The sequence below is a fragment of the Danio rerio genome, chromosome 25 (assembly GCF_049306965.1).
Source record: "Danio rerio strain Tuebingen ecotype United States chromosome 25, GRCz12tu, whole genome shotgun sequence".
Lineage (NCBI taxonomy): Eukaryota > Metazoa > Chordata > Actinopteri > Cypriniformes > Danionidae > Danio > Danio rerio.
Genome location: NC_133200.1, coordinates 6,909,336 through 6,926,226, shown reverse-complemented (window position 1 = coordinate 6,926,226; position 16,891 = coordinate 6,909,336). Strand labels below are relative to the sequence as shown.

The window sequence follows — 16,891 nt, the reverse complement described above, 5'->3', positions numbered from 1 at the left end:
TATAGAGTAAAAAGGTCCAGAGCTTATCATTGTTATTGAGATAAATGTTATCTCGATTTAATATAATATCGTTTATCGGCCCAGCCTTAATTAAAAACTACTTATATTTCAGGCAAACAAAAAATAAGACTTTCTACAGAAGAAATGTATAGGAAATACTGTGAAAATCCCCTTGGCCCTTTTAACATTACTTGAGAAATATTTAAATTTCACAGGAGGGCTAATCATTTTGCCTTTAGCTAATTTTTAGCACTTCCTTTGGACTTGTTCCTGTGGCGTTCAAGTCTGAAATCAATTTCCGTAGACCTTTCCAAGTTGGACATCCAACTTTAAGTGCACTCAAACTGTGGAAAGTTGGACGTTCAAAGAGCTGAATGGAACGTAGCATAAATCCTAATGAGCATCTGAAGGACTAATTGTGCTGCTAAAGAGAGTCGAGTCTTAGTTGCTAAGAGCGGAGCGCTTTTCAGCTTGTTGAATGATTAACTAGCTGAAACTCCTAGAGAAGAGTAAAACCAGAAGTCTGACGAACTGAAACACATAAATCGCCAACAAAAAGCAGTTTACAGTCGATTACAAAGGCCCTTCTGTAAAACGTATCACTACCATCTCTGCTGTCTAAATCTGCTGTTCTATACATGACTGTTTTGATATATGGTGTGAATTAACAGAAAGGATATGCTGGATTCTGGTTTAGCACCAACCCACCTCCTGCTGATGGAGCGACCAATCAGAACGGATCGGTGAGATATAAACCCGAAGCTGAACCAATCAGAGTGTAAATCGGAGCAGCTACGTCCCTCCCCCTGTCTTTAAAGTCACTTTGATGCAGAAGATTAGAGAGGGGGAGGAAGAGGGGTGGGGGGGCATCTTAAGATTGACCGAGAGTGTGATGGTCACTCTTCATCTGAACTGCTGCTGTCCATAGAATAGACCATAAAGAGGAGATCGGGCCGAGCCGGCACCAGCGGGTGACCCGGTTTCACCACTTCAAAACCCATGTAGTGGAAGGTCTTCATGATTGACACTGTAAAAGTGGAGGGAAAAATTTGTTAATTATTTATGGTTATTATTAGACTGATTATACGGTTTTAAAACCCCAAAGTTAAAGTTATGTTATCATATAAAATTGTGTTCTAGGGCTGCACGATGTTGGTAAAATCTGACATCGTTTCTGTGATAAAATATTGCAATATATATATATAATTTCACTGGATGACTATGGAGCCAGATCAGATTAAAAAATAATACATTTATGAAATAAAATTCATACATGCACAGCACAATTCACATTTACAAAATCCAATTTTTAAATTCAAAACACAATTCATAAATACAGCACACAATTTGTGAGTTCACAAGTAAAAAATCATAAATATTTTCACCAAGTGAATTGAATTTGTGTTTATTTACGAATCGTGTTTAGAGTTTACGAATTGGATTTGTTTATTTATGAATTGTGTAATAAGTTTATGAATTGGATTTGTGTATTTCTGCGAATCGTGTCTTAAATTTTCAAATTGGATTTGTTTATTTACGAATTGTGTTAAAAGTTACGAATTGGATTTGTGTATATTTACGAGTCATGTTTTGAATTTACGAATTGAATTTGTGTATATTTACGAGTCATGTTTTGAATTTACGAATTGAATTTGTGTATATTTACGAGTCATGTTTTGAATTTACGAATTGTATTTGTGTATATTTGCGAATCATGTTTTGAATTTACAAATTGGATTTGTGTATTTACGAATCATGTTTTAAATCTGCGAATTGGATTTGTGCACTTTTTTAAATTGTGTTTTCAATTTCTGAATTAGATTTGTGTATTTACGAATCATGTTGTGAATTTTCAAATTAGATTTCTGTATTAACGAATTGCGTTTTCAATTTACAAATTAGATTTTGGTAACGTGAATCGTGTTGTGGCGGTAAACACTATATTTTGTAAATGTATTATTTTTGCTACTAATCTGGCTCTATAGATGACTGCTATTTGCAAAGAACGTATTAATTTAGAATGATTGGCATGATTCTGTGAGGAAGTGAATCATGCATAAAACAAAATAAATTACAAGCAAATACAAAAAAAGCAAAGATAAGTGAAATAAACTGTGTCATGGTTTTTGGGGCAGTCGAATTGTATTCAGTTAAATAATTTGAATAATCAAATGTAAAATAACATTGAAAAAGTCTTTACTGCTATAAATAATTCAATAAAATTATTCTTTATTAAAGTTACAAACGGTACAATGTCTTGTGCCTGAATGCTTTAAACTCTCTGAGGCATCAGGTTACTAACAAACAACCAATGTCTGAATAATAGACCGGTAAAAAAAACACTAGTTAATATTGAGAATTGGTATTTAAACTAAAGTGTGTGTAAATGTATCTTACGTCGATCGTCTCTGTTTTTGTGAAGCCACAGGAACACATAGCTGACTTTCAACTGCTCCTCTGCAAACTCCAGCAGCCGGGTAAAACTGCAGCGTAACAAGAGAGAGAGAGAGACAGAGGTGGTGACGCACTGCTGCTTTTACATAATGTCCATCTTATGTAATAATGCAGATGTACTAGCCACAAAACAACTTCAGGTCACACACACACACACACACACTTAATGCTTTCTGACAGTCCAGCACCTGCTCGCTGAAGGTAAAACACTCTGTACTAATGCGTGCAGGGATCTAATTGACAGCACGTCACTGATCCAAATGAGAAACGACTATCATGCTTCTTTCACAGCCTCATACCACTGTTGAAACATCACACTGAAAAACCAACTCGAGCTGCTTTGGGCTAAAATTAAACCGGCTGTTTGTTCGGCTGTGGCCTAAAACTGTCTGTTAAAGTCAGAGACTGATATCCTGCTTTCAACTTGACACTTTTTAGCCACACTATGGCAGATTATAAACCCAATTTACCCTTCTCTGCTGCCATTGTGAAGAGCACCAGCAGGGATTTCCAGATAGAGAGCGTCGTCTGACAGAACCGTGTCCCAAGAGGAGATCCGTCGCTCGCTCAGCTGGTACTGGAAGTGCAGGACAGGGGGCGCTCCACTTACCGACCCTGCCTCGGTCACCGTCAACTTTTCGTCCTGGGGTAAACAGACAAATAATGTTAGACACATCTGAACGCCATTCATAGCAAACCAAAACAAAATGTTATAGTCTAACAGTTGCTCATTTTTTAATCTTAGAGAATTAATCAGACCCCCTAGTTTTTCACAATTTTTTTTTGCGATTTAAAAATTATTTTAAGGTAGTAATTCCTAGAAATTTGCAAAAATTTTGCGATCAACAATGCATGTGTGTATACGTATATATATATATATATATATATATATATATATATATATATATATATATATATATATATATATATATATGATATCTTGTTAGTTAGCTTACTGTTAGGTGTGCAATCTGACACAATAACACAAATCATAAAAATAAAGCTTCATTTTGGTCTCGACAAGATCTAAAACGATAGAGATTAAGCCATAGGAAGGTTATATAACTCTTATTTTTGTCCACGATCTTACTTTCTCTCAGATTTCACTCAACGGAGCATCTGAGATCATGTACCTCACTCAGGACATGCGTTAGGGCTTCCGCTACGTTAATACACCTAAAACACGGATTGTTGTAAAACTAGTCAATGACAGAATCGTTTTCTCTTATCAACGACAGGAAAAGTTTTATAGATTTGACGCAGATCATAATATCAGCTATACATGTAAAGCACAAATAATGTCCTTCAATTTGGTCACATCCAGCGGCCATAATTCTTGAACCAATGTCCATCGTTGCAAGCTGCTTGCTTTTCTGCCTGTTCCATTGCTCCGTTTGTTAGATGTTTGCTCACACTTTCTTTTACAGTCTGAAGCACAACCAACGCTCAGAACGGCCAATTCGCGTCGTGTTATTTACTCGATTTGCACCACAGGATGTCTAATCTTTGCATTGACTTCACATGTAAATACAAACTAGAGGTCTGCATTCCTGCTGGACCCAACCAGATTTCTTGCGGTGCGGGAATAAAGAATAAAGCGCGGGAGGAGTCGGTAACTGGTGTAATCTGAATGGGAGAGGGCGGTCTAACAATATCGCTCCCAAGCGAGTGAGCACGCAAACATTCGTGTGGATGCTGTTTATGTGTGTGTTTGTGTGTTTATGAGAGAGAGCGTGATGCTGTGCGTTGCTGGCTTGGTGCTGTCTAACTATGTGTGTGTGTGTTTGTGTGTGTGTGTGAATGAGAGACAGCTTCTGCTGTGTGCCTATGTGTGTGTGTGTTCATACCGACAGCGCGCAGATCTCTAATACAAACAAGGCAATTTGCAAATTGTGCAACAAACAGGTGACCACGAACCTAAGGTCGCATACACGGTATTCAGTTTCTGAATAGTTCAGGCACAAGCCAACAGTTTGGTGACACTGTCTGAGCCTTACATCATATTTTCTTTTATTATGCACGGTAATTCTGTCTACCGAGGTAAAATAGGGAGGAGGTTTGATGGAATCAACATTTGGATAGCATACACAAAAAGATTGTTTGGTGTTTGATTAAAATTGAATTTACAATGTATTGCTGAGTATGTAAACATGCTCATTTACTTTGGCAAAAGATCAACTATGTAGATGTTCCTTCTATCAATCCAAATGAGACCACTGTTGAAATCCAATACTGTTTGTAAGAGATCCTTGCTGAAACTATGCAATATTTCCTCTTAATTGCAAACCAATCCAAATGTGATGCACTGAATTGCGACATCTGTATTTGGGGCATTGTTATGTAAATGGAAATTCCCTCAGAGCGATTGCTCTATTGAACCCACGGCAGATTTTCAATCGATTTTCGTCTAAATATTACCCAGAGTGTCTTTGTAGACAAATCAATCACTATAAATGAGCCCAGTAGCTTGCACAACAGGTGTAAGCGATCCAAAACCTCTTAACCTTTTGAGACAGTCACATGTCTGTGCACAGACAGCGCTGACATCTATAGTCTCGCGCACAGATGATCAGGTGTATGCCGAGTTCAAGTGCCAACACCACGCATATGTAGGGCAGATGGAAACTTCAGCAGTAAATATGGCACGGAGCTACATGACAAAAAAAACAAGCCCTAGAGATCCCAGCAGTCTCCCTCCCTCGGGCTGTTTGTGTGTATGGTTTATTTTGGACTGCTCCAGCGTTTTATCGATTGAACTCTTCATTTACTGGTCAAGGTTTTCAGGATCATGCTGGGATAGTAAAATAGTACACTGAGATGGCCTGTCTCATTTTGCAATCTATCTACACTAGATTATTGATACTATTTTGATATACTAATTCGGCTCAGTGCCTTATACATCAGGGGTTGCCACAGTGGAATGAATCGCCAACTTTTCCAGCATATGTTTTATGTAGCAGATGTCCTCTCAGCTGCAACCCAGTACTGGGAAACACATTTACACACTATGGACAATTTTGTTTATCCAATTCACTAATACCATGTGTTTGGATGGTGGGGGAAACCCACACAAACACGGGGAGAACATGCAAATTCCACACACAAATGCCAACTGGACTCGGATCCAGCTACCTTCTTGCTGTGAGGCAACAAAGCTAACCACTGAGCCACCGTGCTGCCAAAATACTAATCAAGTTTGGTTTTATCCTGTTGCTTAACTAACAGATTTGCTAACTGCTCACCGATTTAAGGATTAATTAACTATTCTGGGTTTTTACCCTAAATGTCATCCTGTGACTGTGAAAAAATAAACTGAGATGGGCTACTACATCCCAATTTGCATGCATTTTGCTGATATTTAGCAAAATATTGAATCTTGTCATAGTCAAAGCACACAACATTAATATATATAGTATATAGCATAAAATATTAATATATCCAGATTTAGGTGTTCAAAACATGTATACTTTAATAAACCAACAGAAAGCAGTTCATGTGTTTATATACAGGGCGAAATCTGCATAAGGGGCAAAAATTTAGTCATGACAGATGGTTTATGTCGAGTTAATAAAGGTATAGTTTACGCCCAAATTATAGGACATCATAATTTCATAAGCCTTGTAGCAAATATATGGACATAATCTGTGAGGCGCTTTTTGGTTTGAAAAGTAAATAGATTTTAAATGTAAGCATAAGAGATTATATCTGCATTTCCTCTCTGCTGTGACGTTTATGTCAAGTAAATAGTCTTTTTGACATATAAATGATGAAATATAAATCTCCCTCTCTTTGAAATATAAATTGATTTAATTGGTCATACATTACATATGTAAATAAAGATTGTGACGACACATTTAAAACAATTATTGTGTGTGCAGATTAATCATTTATAACGAACACTAACTGTCTATAAATAAACCCAGCAATTTTATGGTAACTTTAAATCTTTTAAAAAATGGACATTTATTGCTACCTGGAAAACTATATATATATATATACATATATACACACACACACACACACACACACACACACACACACACACACACACACACACACACACACACACACACACACACACACACACACACACACRCRCACACACACACACACACACACACACACACACACACACACACACACACACACGATATACATTTATATATATATATATATATATATATATATATATATATATATATATATATATATATATATATATACACAGGTGAAGTCAGAATTATTAGTCCCCCTTTGATTTTTTATTTCTTTTTTTTAATATTTCCTAAATGATATTAAACGGAGCAAGGCATTTTTCACAGTATGTCTGATAATGTTTTTTTCTTCTGGAGAAAGTTTGTTTTATTTCAGCAAGAATAAAAGCAGTTTACAATAAAAAAAAACATTTAGGGACAAAATTATTTGCCCCTTTAAGCTATATTTTTTTCAATAGTCTACAGAACAAACCATCGTTATACAATAACTTGTCTAATTACCCTAACCTGCCTAGTTACCCTAAAAAACCTAGTTAAGAAAAACTAAAACAGGAGGGCTAATAATTCAGGGGAGCTAATATATACTATATATATTATTCACACACACACAAGTGTATATATATATAACAATATTCATTTATTTATTTATTTTCGCCTTAGTACCTTTATTAATCTGGGGTTGCCACAGTGGAATGAGCCGCCAACTTATCCAGCACATGTTTTAAGGATGCCAGCACATGCCCTTTCAGCTGCAACCCAGTACTGGGAAACACCCATAGACACTCATACAATACACTACAAACAATTTAGCCTACCCAATTCACCTGTACTGCATGTCTTTGGACTTATGGGGGAAACCGGAGCACCCGGAGGAAACCCACACAAAATCCACACAGAAATGCCAACTGGCCCAGCTGAGGCTCCAACCAGCGACCTTCTTGCTGTGAGACGATTGTGCTACCCCCTACGCCACTGTGATGCTTCTATATAACTATATAAATATATACACGTGTTTAGATGAAATCTGTTGTTTACAGTTTAAAATTAGTAATTAAATATATTTGGCGAGCTTAAAAAGTAGATTTTCAGCTGCAAATTATATAAAAAAATAATAATGAGTTTTTACCCTAATGATAAAATTTAACCCTAAATAAACCAAACTATGTAAAAAAATCTTATTTGGATATGTTTTTTGAAGGGAATTGATATAAAAAAAATGACCTTAAATGATTTGTTGCTTGGCGTTCTTCACTCTTGCTTGTTTAAAGTACAAATACAACCAGAACTTGCCATTTTGATAAACTTCCGGTGACCTGTTATTGAGAACTTTTTCCCATTTTATACGGTTCCTTAAACAGCATCGATGTTGTAATGTCATTAAAATACATTCAGTTAAATAAACTTTAGCATTTATTTAGTTGCTTAAGCGTAAAACGAGACAAAAAGCGGTTTACTCGCACGCGCCCGTCAGAATCAGCAGGCTAGTGCAGAAGCTCCATTGAATATACTGGGGTAAAATAAATGCTCATATTATAAAGACATGGCGGGGGAAATGTAATTTAATGCAGTGCTTCTTGTACAATCTGAGACCCACTTTATTTCGGATATCACTCAGCTAGTGGAGATCGCTGATTTTTTTTAAAAAACAGACCTTAAACGCACCGGATTTTGCATTGGCATTCAATTCGCCGGAAGAGCTTAACCCAGGTTACTGGCAAATTAAAAGTCCTATTAGCATGCTTCGGCATATACCCCACTGTCAGATTATGTCTGTCTGAGGTATTGGGCCTGTCTGTAATAACTCTTACAAACCCGATTTCCAGATCTTTCTGAATGAAATGCCTTCTTGACCACATCTAATCAGCTCGCATTAGAGAAACAAGCCACGCTCACCGTTTACTCATTTAATATTGCGTTTCTCTAGAAACTGTCACAACTGCTGCAGCTTCAGGTTCATGTGTACTTCAAGGGCTAAAATGTTTCATTCCAACGATCTAAAGACTTTATGTAATGAATAAATGTGTGTTTTTTACCTTGTGCAGTACACTGTGAGGGAGATCCCTGCCCGTCCCTCGCCCACCCGGGATCTTCGTTAGTGGGAGAGGGGCATCAGGAGCACCACAGAGGCCCTGGAGCCCGCTGCCTCGAGCCCAGCACAGCACAACTGCAAGACAGAGACAAAGCAAACATCTCATACCACTGTGAGAGATTAACGCAACATTCCTCGAGTGCTTTAACAAAAACTGCTGTGTGTTTCCAAAAGCGATCTTCTCTCTCGGCATCATGAGTCAAATGCATGATGCAGCTTGGCACAGGACTGGGGATGCCAGCTGATTATAGATATCCATCCTGCCAGCAGCAGAAAAACAGTCTGCTGAAATGTTGCCACTTTTAGAGGCTCTGTTTTTAGTTTTATGCATTATCACTGCAAAAAATGCGAGTGTCACATGTTAAAATCACTTGTGGAACACACATGGAAATGCATGAAATGTGGTTTATTATGATTTTCAACATGAAAATATTCCAAAATCACACATCTCATGCGTGTTTCTCAAGATATTTTAACATGTGATGCTCGTGTGGTTTTTTTTCATAAGGATTTTTTTTGCTCCCCATGTGGAAATCTGATATTCGGCCAAATATGAAACATGTACAGCTAATATATTTCAATATATACGTGCGCCATTCTTCAACTACGGGCACTTTTAGACTTGTGAGGTTGAGTAAAAAAAACTTTACGTAAAATGAACCTACAATGCCTCAATAGATTAAACAATTTGTCTAGTTTTAAGAGGACAAACTTAGACGAGAAGAGAAATTTTTTTTCCATGGTGAACTGAACAAATGTCAAATCCACCACATCTCAATATACAGCTTATTTTAAAATGAAATAAATGATGGCAGTCAAAAATTGTCTAAGACCATTTTTGTATCCAGTTTAACCAAACTTTCCACAATATATATATATATATATATATATATATATATATATATATATATATATATATATATATATATATATAGATATATATATATATATATATATATATATATATATATATATATATATATATATAAATAAATAAATAAGTAAATAAATATATACACATACATATATATATATATACACACACACATATATAATATAAATAAATAAATATATATATAAATATATATATATATATATATATATATATATATATATATATATATATATATATATATATATATATATATATATATATATATATATAAAATTATACATGTGTCAATGAAATACATGAGTTGTGTGCTGAATTGTACACCCGTCACACTCTAAAATGTAATATTAATTTGATTAAGAGCTACTTAGAAAATAAACTGGATTTGTATATTAAATAGAGCATGAACTCATACATTACGGATACACTTTTAATGAGTGAGGAGAACTTTTTACATATTTTTTTAAATGTGTGTGGTGATGGAAATTCAGTGGTGGAAATGACATTTCAACAGTTTATTGTGAAAAAAATGAAAGATAGCTTCACCGATTAGCTTTGAATTGATACTAGCCTTTCATGTATACAAAACACTCTCATTTACCCTCATTTTGTTTGGTTTTTGAAGGTACAACCTGTTTGGAAATGACGTAAAATAAATGTATTTCCTTATCAAGCAATATTTAACTTGATTTTTCTTCAAGTGTTGTTGATGAAAATGTAAATTCCCTCCATCTTGAACATGTTTTCAGATGACACTATTCAATTTTATAGAAACCACCTAAAATAATCTTTCACACAAACTTTTTGAAGCGACATTACAGTGTTATGGTGGAAATGACACTGATACTGTGCGACAGCTATATTTGTCTAAAAAATAATATTGATAATAGCCTCACATCAATACCTATTAAATATCTAAAATATTCCACCAGTGCTTCATTAAGGTACAGTAACAGATACCAGATAAATAATAGTTAAAAATGTTACTTTTATTATTTAATTATTTATTATTTTTATTATTTAAGTTTAAAACTTAACATTGCTAAAACAGTGATTTTGACACCTAAAAGGAGGATGAATAATAAGAAAAATATATAATAAAAAGCTAGTAATTTTTTTAAAAGTAGGTTTTATTGTTAGTTTGACAAAAAAAGAGGAATTTTAACAAATTATGTGTATTTTTGGATATTTGATCAAAGGACATAAAAGTGCCCGTAGTTGAAAAATTACCCATGTACATATTTGTAAATCCCATAATTGAAAAATCTGTGAAATATTTTGACAAACATCTTGCATGTGACATACCTTTTATCCATGTGAAATCCAAACATGAACTTGTATGTCGTGTATGTAATTTGCATATAATGCCACATATCAGATTTTCAGCTCTTTTTTTTTTTTTTTTTTTTTTTTTTCCACTTAAGCGGCACGGTGGCGTAGTAGTTAACAATGTCGCCTCACAGCAAGAAGGTCGCTGGTTTGACTTTCGGCTAGGTCAGTTGGCATTTTTGTGTGGGAGTTTGCATGTTGTGTTTGTGTGGGTTTCCTCCGGATGCTCCGGTTTGTTCAAAGACATGCGCTATAGGCGAATAGAAGAAGCTAAATTAACCGTAGTGCATGTGTGTGTGTAAATGAGAGTGTGTATGGGTGTTTCCCAGTACTGGAATGCGGCTGGAAGGGCATTAACTGCGTAAAACATATGCTAGAATAGTTGGTGGTTCATTCCGCTGTGGTGACTTTTGATAAATCAGAGACTAAGCCGAAGGAAATTGAATGAATGTTTAACCTGCATTACCGTCGGCTCCTTTAACTTTCACTATCGTCAGCATTAACGTTTCTTATTCACTTAAAATAAAGTGACGTCAAACGTTGCCGAACTTAATTATTGGTCTATTGAGCACACCTGTCAACATTGGGATGTGAAGATGAGGCATATACAAGCCGCTTTTTTATCCACAGTGGAACGAACTGCTAACTATTCCGGCACATGTTTACCTCAATGGATGCCTTTCCAGCCGTAACCCATTACTGGGAAACACCCATACACACTCGCATTCACACACACACTCATACACTACGGCCAATTTTAGTTCATCCAATTCACTTATAGGGCATGCCTTTGAAAACCCACACGGACATAGGGAGAACATGCAAACTCCACAGAAATGCCAACTGACAAAGCCGGGACTCGAACCAGTGACTTTCTTGCTGTGAGTCGACAGTGCTAACCACTGAGCTGCCCCAAGTAAACATTCATTCATTTTCCTTCGGCTTAGTCCTTTTATTCATCAGGGGTCGCCACAGCGGAGTGAACCGCCAGCATATGTTTTAAACATCACCTACCAGCTGCAATCCATTACTGGGAAACCCTGAGTAAACATATTTAACCTAAACATTAAATAAATTCTGGTGTACGTTCACCTTTAGGAAGGATTCTACGCATATGTATATATCAGACCCCAGGATTATTGTACTGATTTTGCATCGGGTCACTATGGAGAAGCATTAGCTGACTTGGGGCCAGGTAAGCAGAGAGATTTGGGTTCCCCACGACAGATGTTTCACTTTCCACTTGACAGAAGAGAGGCAGCTTGCACGGATCACAAACAAGCACATGACGTGAAAACAAGTCTGTAAATAGCAGCTTGGCTGAGAACATTTCGCATCCCAAAGGGTTTGAGTTACAGCGCTGGCGTTTAGAGACGGTAATAACAGACATTTATGTCCCCGTGACATGCTGGGAGATCTTTGGATCTGACGAAGCCAGGCCACACGCTGTCAGCGAAAATCTCTCATTACGATCGAAGGCATGCTAGAAAACACCCACTTTTCATAACAACCCTGTTTACAACCGACACTACTGAAGAACAGAAGCTCTTTAAACTGATCTAGAAACAGAACATTGATATTTCATGCCGTAATCAGCTGACGCGCATCCATGACAGCACAAATGAAACGGCTGTTCATGTCCTGGGCGCTTTGCTTTCTAGTCTCATGAGCCAGATTACCCAGCAGGCATATGAGAGAAGGCAGGCGGAGTGTGGTTACCACATATGTCACCTTGGCTACAATTTTGCATTGTGACCACATTAAAACAGGTGAAGCTATAACTGAGGATGTTTGGTTTCATTTTTGGTTACTCTACAGACCACTTCTACTTGTGTGATAGATTCAAGGCATCTTAAGGTACTCTAGACTCGAGTCTCTATATAGAGCGTTGGGACTCGAGTGAAATGTCAGCTTGTTTTGAAAGCCGACACTTTCACCCTCTGACATTCAAGCACCTTCCTCCCCTTCGCCGTCTCGGATTATACACTCTGAACAGATTCAGGCCAACGGAAAAAAAAAAAAAACTGGGGGTCTTTCTGGGAGTTATTTCACATGGGGCAAACTTGTTTTGTGTTTACGCTTTCCTAGCTTGCCAGTGCAAACGTCTCTATCGCAATGATGTTAGTGTTTGCACAAGACTTTCTGATGGTTTTTAACATCACAGCAATGCTATGTCGAATATTTAGTTGAGCTTGCCTGTGTTCATTCATCTGTTTTGCATTTATTTAAATTCAATTTTGGGATTATGGCAACTTTTAATCATGAAAAGTTCAACATTGTGAGTTTTATTGATATTTTAGCAGACCAAAGTGATATTTGTTCTTGGTTAATCGTGTAAATTACAGTTGGAAAATACTGTAATGAGCTGCCCAAATACATTTTCTGCTATTGCATGGATTTATTTCTAAATAGATTCTTATATATATTGTTGTTTTAAACTACTAAAAACATCTATAACAAAGCCATTAAGCAATAAGTCATCACTTTGTTAAACTTCAGATTTGCATTTTAAGGAGATTAATGAGATTAAGGTCGCATAATGCAATTCTAATGCATAAATAAACAGAAAATGTTAATTAAAGCAGAGTGAAAGGGAAAACTGTAAGTTTTATGGTCGAAAAGGAAACATTTACAAGAGAATATGCATATTATAGTTACAAATGAACTAATTAATTATAATAATACATCATTACAATGTATTAATTTACTTTCTTGATACAATTAAATGAAAACGAGGGAGTTATTTAGCTGGTCACAATTGGCTAAAATCATTATTTTGTGGGAATATATTGATGGCCATGATCTGACTACACTGCCACACTTGATTACCATCTGTCCTGGTGGTTTGCAACTTATTTGCTCTGCTTTTTGTGCAGTTTTGGACATCATTTACTACTTCCATCAATGCTTTCTAAGCTTCTATCAATGCTTGCACTCTGGCGTTAATTTGCCCTGTTTATTGAATTCATTGATTTTCCTTTAGCTTAGTCCCTTATTTAACCACCAACTATTCCAGCATATGTTTTACATGGCTAATGATCTTCAAGCTGCAACCTAGTATGGGGAAACACTCATACTACACACACACACACACACAACGGCCAATTTTGTTTACCCAATTCACCTATAGACCATTTTAAGGGGCGTAAACAATAACAATATCTAATGTAATCTAAAGCCTGGTTTATACTTCTGCGTCAAGTGACCGGCGTAACCAACGGCGCATGCAAAGCGCGTAGCTGTGCATTTATACTCCTGCGCGCTGTCTCTGTTGGTCTGCATTAACACTTCCGAAACGCTAGTTGGCAGTGAGGTGTTAATGTTCCTCTGTGTCGAGTTTCTTCGCTGCTGTTTTGCTTTTCCTGAACACTTCCGGGACGTACAAGTGGCACAAACTCGCTCATTCTGAGGCAGGAACCGGCGGACGTGCAACAACTTTAACTATGAGGTAAACACAAAACAAAACTTTCCATCCGGAGCTCATTCACGGGACTCCACACTTGTAAACAATCGCTCCATCAGGCTCGCACCATTTATGCGGCTCTCGGTCCCGCCCAGACTCGTCAGCGCTACCAAGCCGACCAATCACAGAGCTTGCGCTATGCGTCGTTGCGACGTGTAGTTGCATTTATAGAGAGGTGCACGTCAGCGAAGGCCACGGCGAAGGGCTATAAATCAGCCTTAACGTATGTCTCGTTTTACTTTTTTTTTTCTTTTGAGAATCCAAAAAGGTCCACATATTGATAAATAATGTTATGATAGTTGTTTTAACGTTAGGTCATGATTGAATTTCCTCTTGTTAGAGTTATGGAATAGTTTGACAACAAGGAGGAAATGTTCATGGGCCAATACCATTGCCACTTTGCAAAGGTCTATTGACCTTATTCTTCAATGCGGAAGTGCGCTCATTTTTGCGATCGTTTTAAAACTTGCGATTCAGTCACCTATGGGAGAAATGACTAGGAATAATAAAGGCAGTAAACGGTAAAACTACTCACTCTACAAACTAAAGTGTGCATGATTATACATAAAAAGTAGAATAATCTAATAAGAAAATAACATTTTGCAACATCAAGCAGCAGAACAAGCTGGTTTTAAAGTCTAAATATGAATGGAAGTGAATAGGACAGAGCCAAAAAATATTCAAATGGCTGCGCCAGTTCGTACGTGAAGAATAAGATCAATAGTCTTTGGACTGTTGGAGAAACCAGAGCACCCAAAGGAAACCCATGCCAACACTGGGAGAACATGCAAACTCCACACAGAAATGCCAACTGCCCTAGCCAGGACTCGAACCAGTGACCTTCTTGCTATGAGGCCAAAGTGCTAACCATTAAGCCAGCATGCCACCCTGTTTACTAAATTTCATATCCCAATTAAGAGCAACAGTTAAAGATACTGTTTGATTCCTAGAATCCCAAAAGCACAATGTACTCCCAAAAGGAATCCAAAGCTCCTCTTTTGTTACTAAGAAAGTAGTTCGCCTGATTCTACAGAAAGCTTTTCAAAGAAAACAAACAAGATCATTCCTGATCTGCAGGACCAGCACAGGGTTACAGTCCGGATCTGCTGGGATTCAGGTTAATCTTTAGTGCAGTAATTACTGGCTCCACTGAGTGTTTGGAAAAGGACCAGGAAACAGTCAAAAACCAAAACAGGATACTGTGGGTCTTCCAGGAAAACAGTTATCATTTGGCTACAGAGGGGCTTGAAGTGTAATGTTTGACCATCGGCTCACAGTGAACCTGTTTTTTAGACCAGGAGAGGTGGAAGGTTTGTGTTTTTCACGTATCAGATTACAGTCTCAGCAAGCATTTGGCCTTCTCTGACAACAAGTCTGACACGTTTGTGTTTTGTCAAGAGATTTGGAGTTGCTGCGCTCTTCCTCAACACTGTTTCTCTTTTGAGTGTTGCAGGTCTGGACCAATTCCAAGTCAAACAACGAAAACACAAACCGAACATGAAACCGAGAAACAGGACGTCGCATGAAATGTGAGTGTGGATAGATTGTGACCTGCGAGGAAAACGTGTTCATGAAAGACGCAGTGAATTTAACATGGTTGTGAATTGTTAAAGGTCCACACTCTAATCTGGGCCACTGCAAAGATGTACAACAGAGCTTTCTAGGAAGTATATCTTATGTAAGGTTTACCTAACGCTCTATCCCTGTACCTTATCTCAGGTTAAAAATGGTTTATCAGCTTCTCACCAGGACCTGTGCTAATCGTGGCACAAAAACAAAGACGTTTCACTGAAAACAACTGCTGGAAGGGTTTCAGATAGGATCCTTGCTAGGGTTTCATCCTCAATCCAGCTTGGGAAATGTCAAAGTACACAGATAGATTCGGAGAAACTATCTATTGGGAGGAGCGAGTTAGAATCGACAAGCTCGTGAGTTGACGGGGTTATGGATGAAATATTTATAGCATTAGTTCTGTCTCTCGCACTCACTCATCTGTCTGCTCGACATTAAATCCGCTTTGATAGCAGACAGTGTGACTCTGATCCTACAGTACAAAACAATCAATCAACCTTGCCCATTCATAATACACCTCACACGTATTTGTCCATACACAATGTTCAATGTATTTGTAATTTAAATATTTTTAGATATCAAATATTATTATACACTATTAATTGTACATGCATGTGTTGAAAAATATTGCACTACACTTGTATTTTATTTTGTATTTATTTTTCCCCACTGCATCTATCTAGGTCTTTCTATCTCAATAATTCAATAATAATCTGTGTATATATGCATGTATGTGTACGTTTATGTGTGTGTGTGTGTACATTGCATGTTCTACACTATAATTTAAATACATTTTAAGAAGTAAATACATACAGATGTGTTGATAGAGACTTAAAACTAAACACGACACAATAATCAGCTGCAGAAACTCAAGCTGTATTTGAGGGAAATAATATGTTGCGCGTCTGTGAAGCATAATCTTGTATTCTCTCACCTCTCCTCTGTGTTGCACATGTTTTCCTTGTAGGCTGTCTTATTTAGATAACCCAAAGAGTGACTGTTGTGTAGAAAGTCCACGGAGAAATGCACTATTCATCTAATAATTCTCTCTGATGTGCTCTGCTGTGCGCGCTCCGTGCTTTGACGCTGAGCACTGA

At 37.1% G+C, this 16,891-nt stretch overlaps 1 protein-coding gene across 1 annotated transcript; it reads right to left on the bottom strand.

The window, feature by feature from the left end:
• Window positions 1-68: 68 nt before the first annotated feature.
• On the bottom strand, window positions 69-16,879 carry oaz2a (ornithine decarboxylase antizyme 2a). Its single transcript, NM_001304356.1, is given in 5 exon segments — window positions 69-1,027; window positions 2,398-2,483; window positions 2,925-3,097; window positions 8,483-8,613; window positions 16,729-16,879. Coding segments are annotated over 5 exon segments (540 nt in total). The 5' UTR covers window positions 16,749-16,879; the 3' UTR covers window positions 69-896.
• Between the last annotated feature and the right edge of the window lie 12 nt (window positions 16,880-16,891).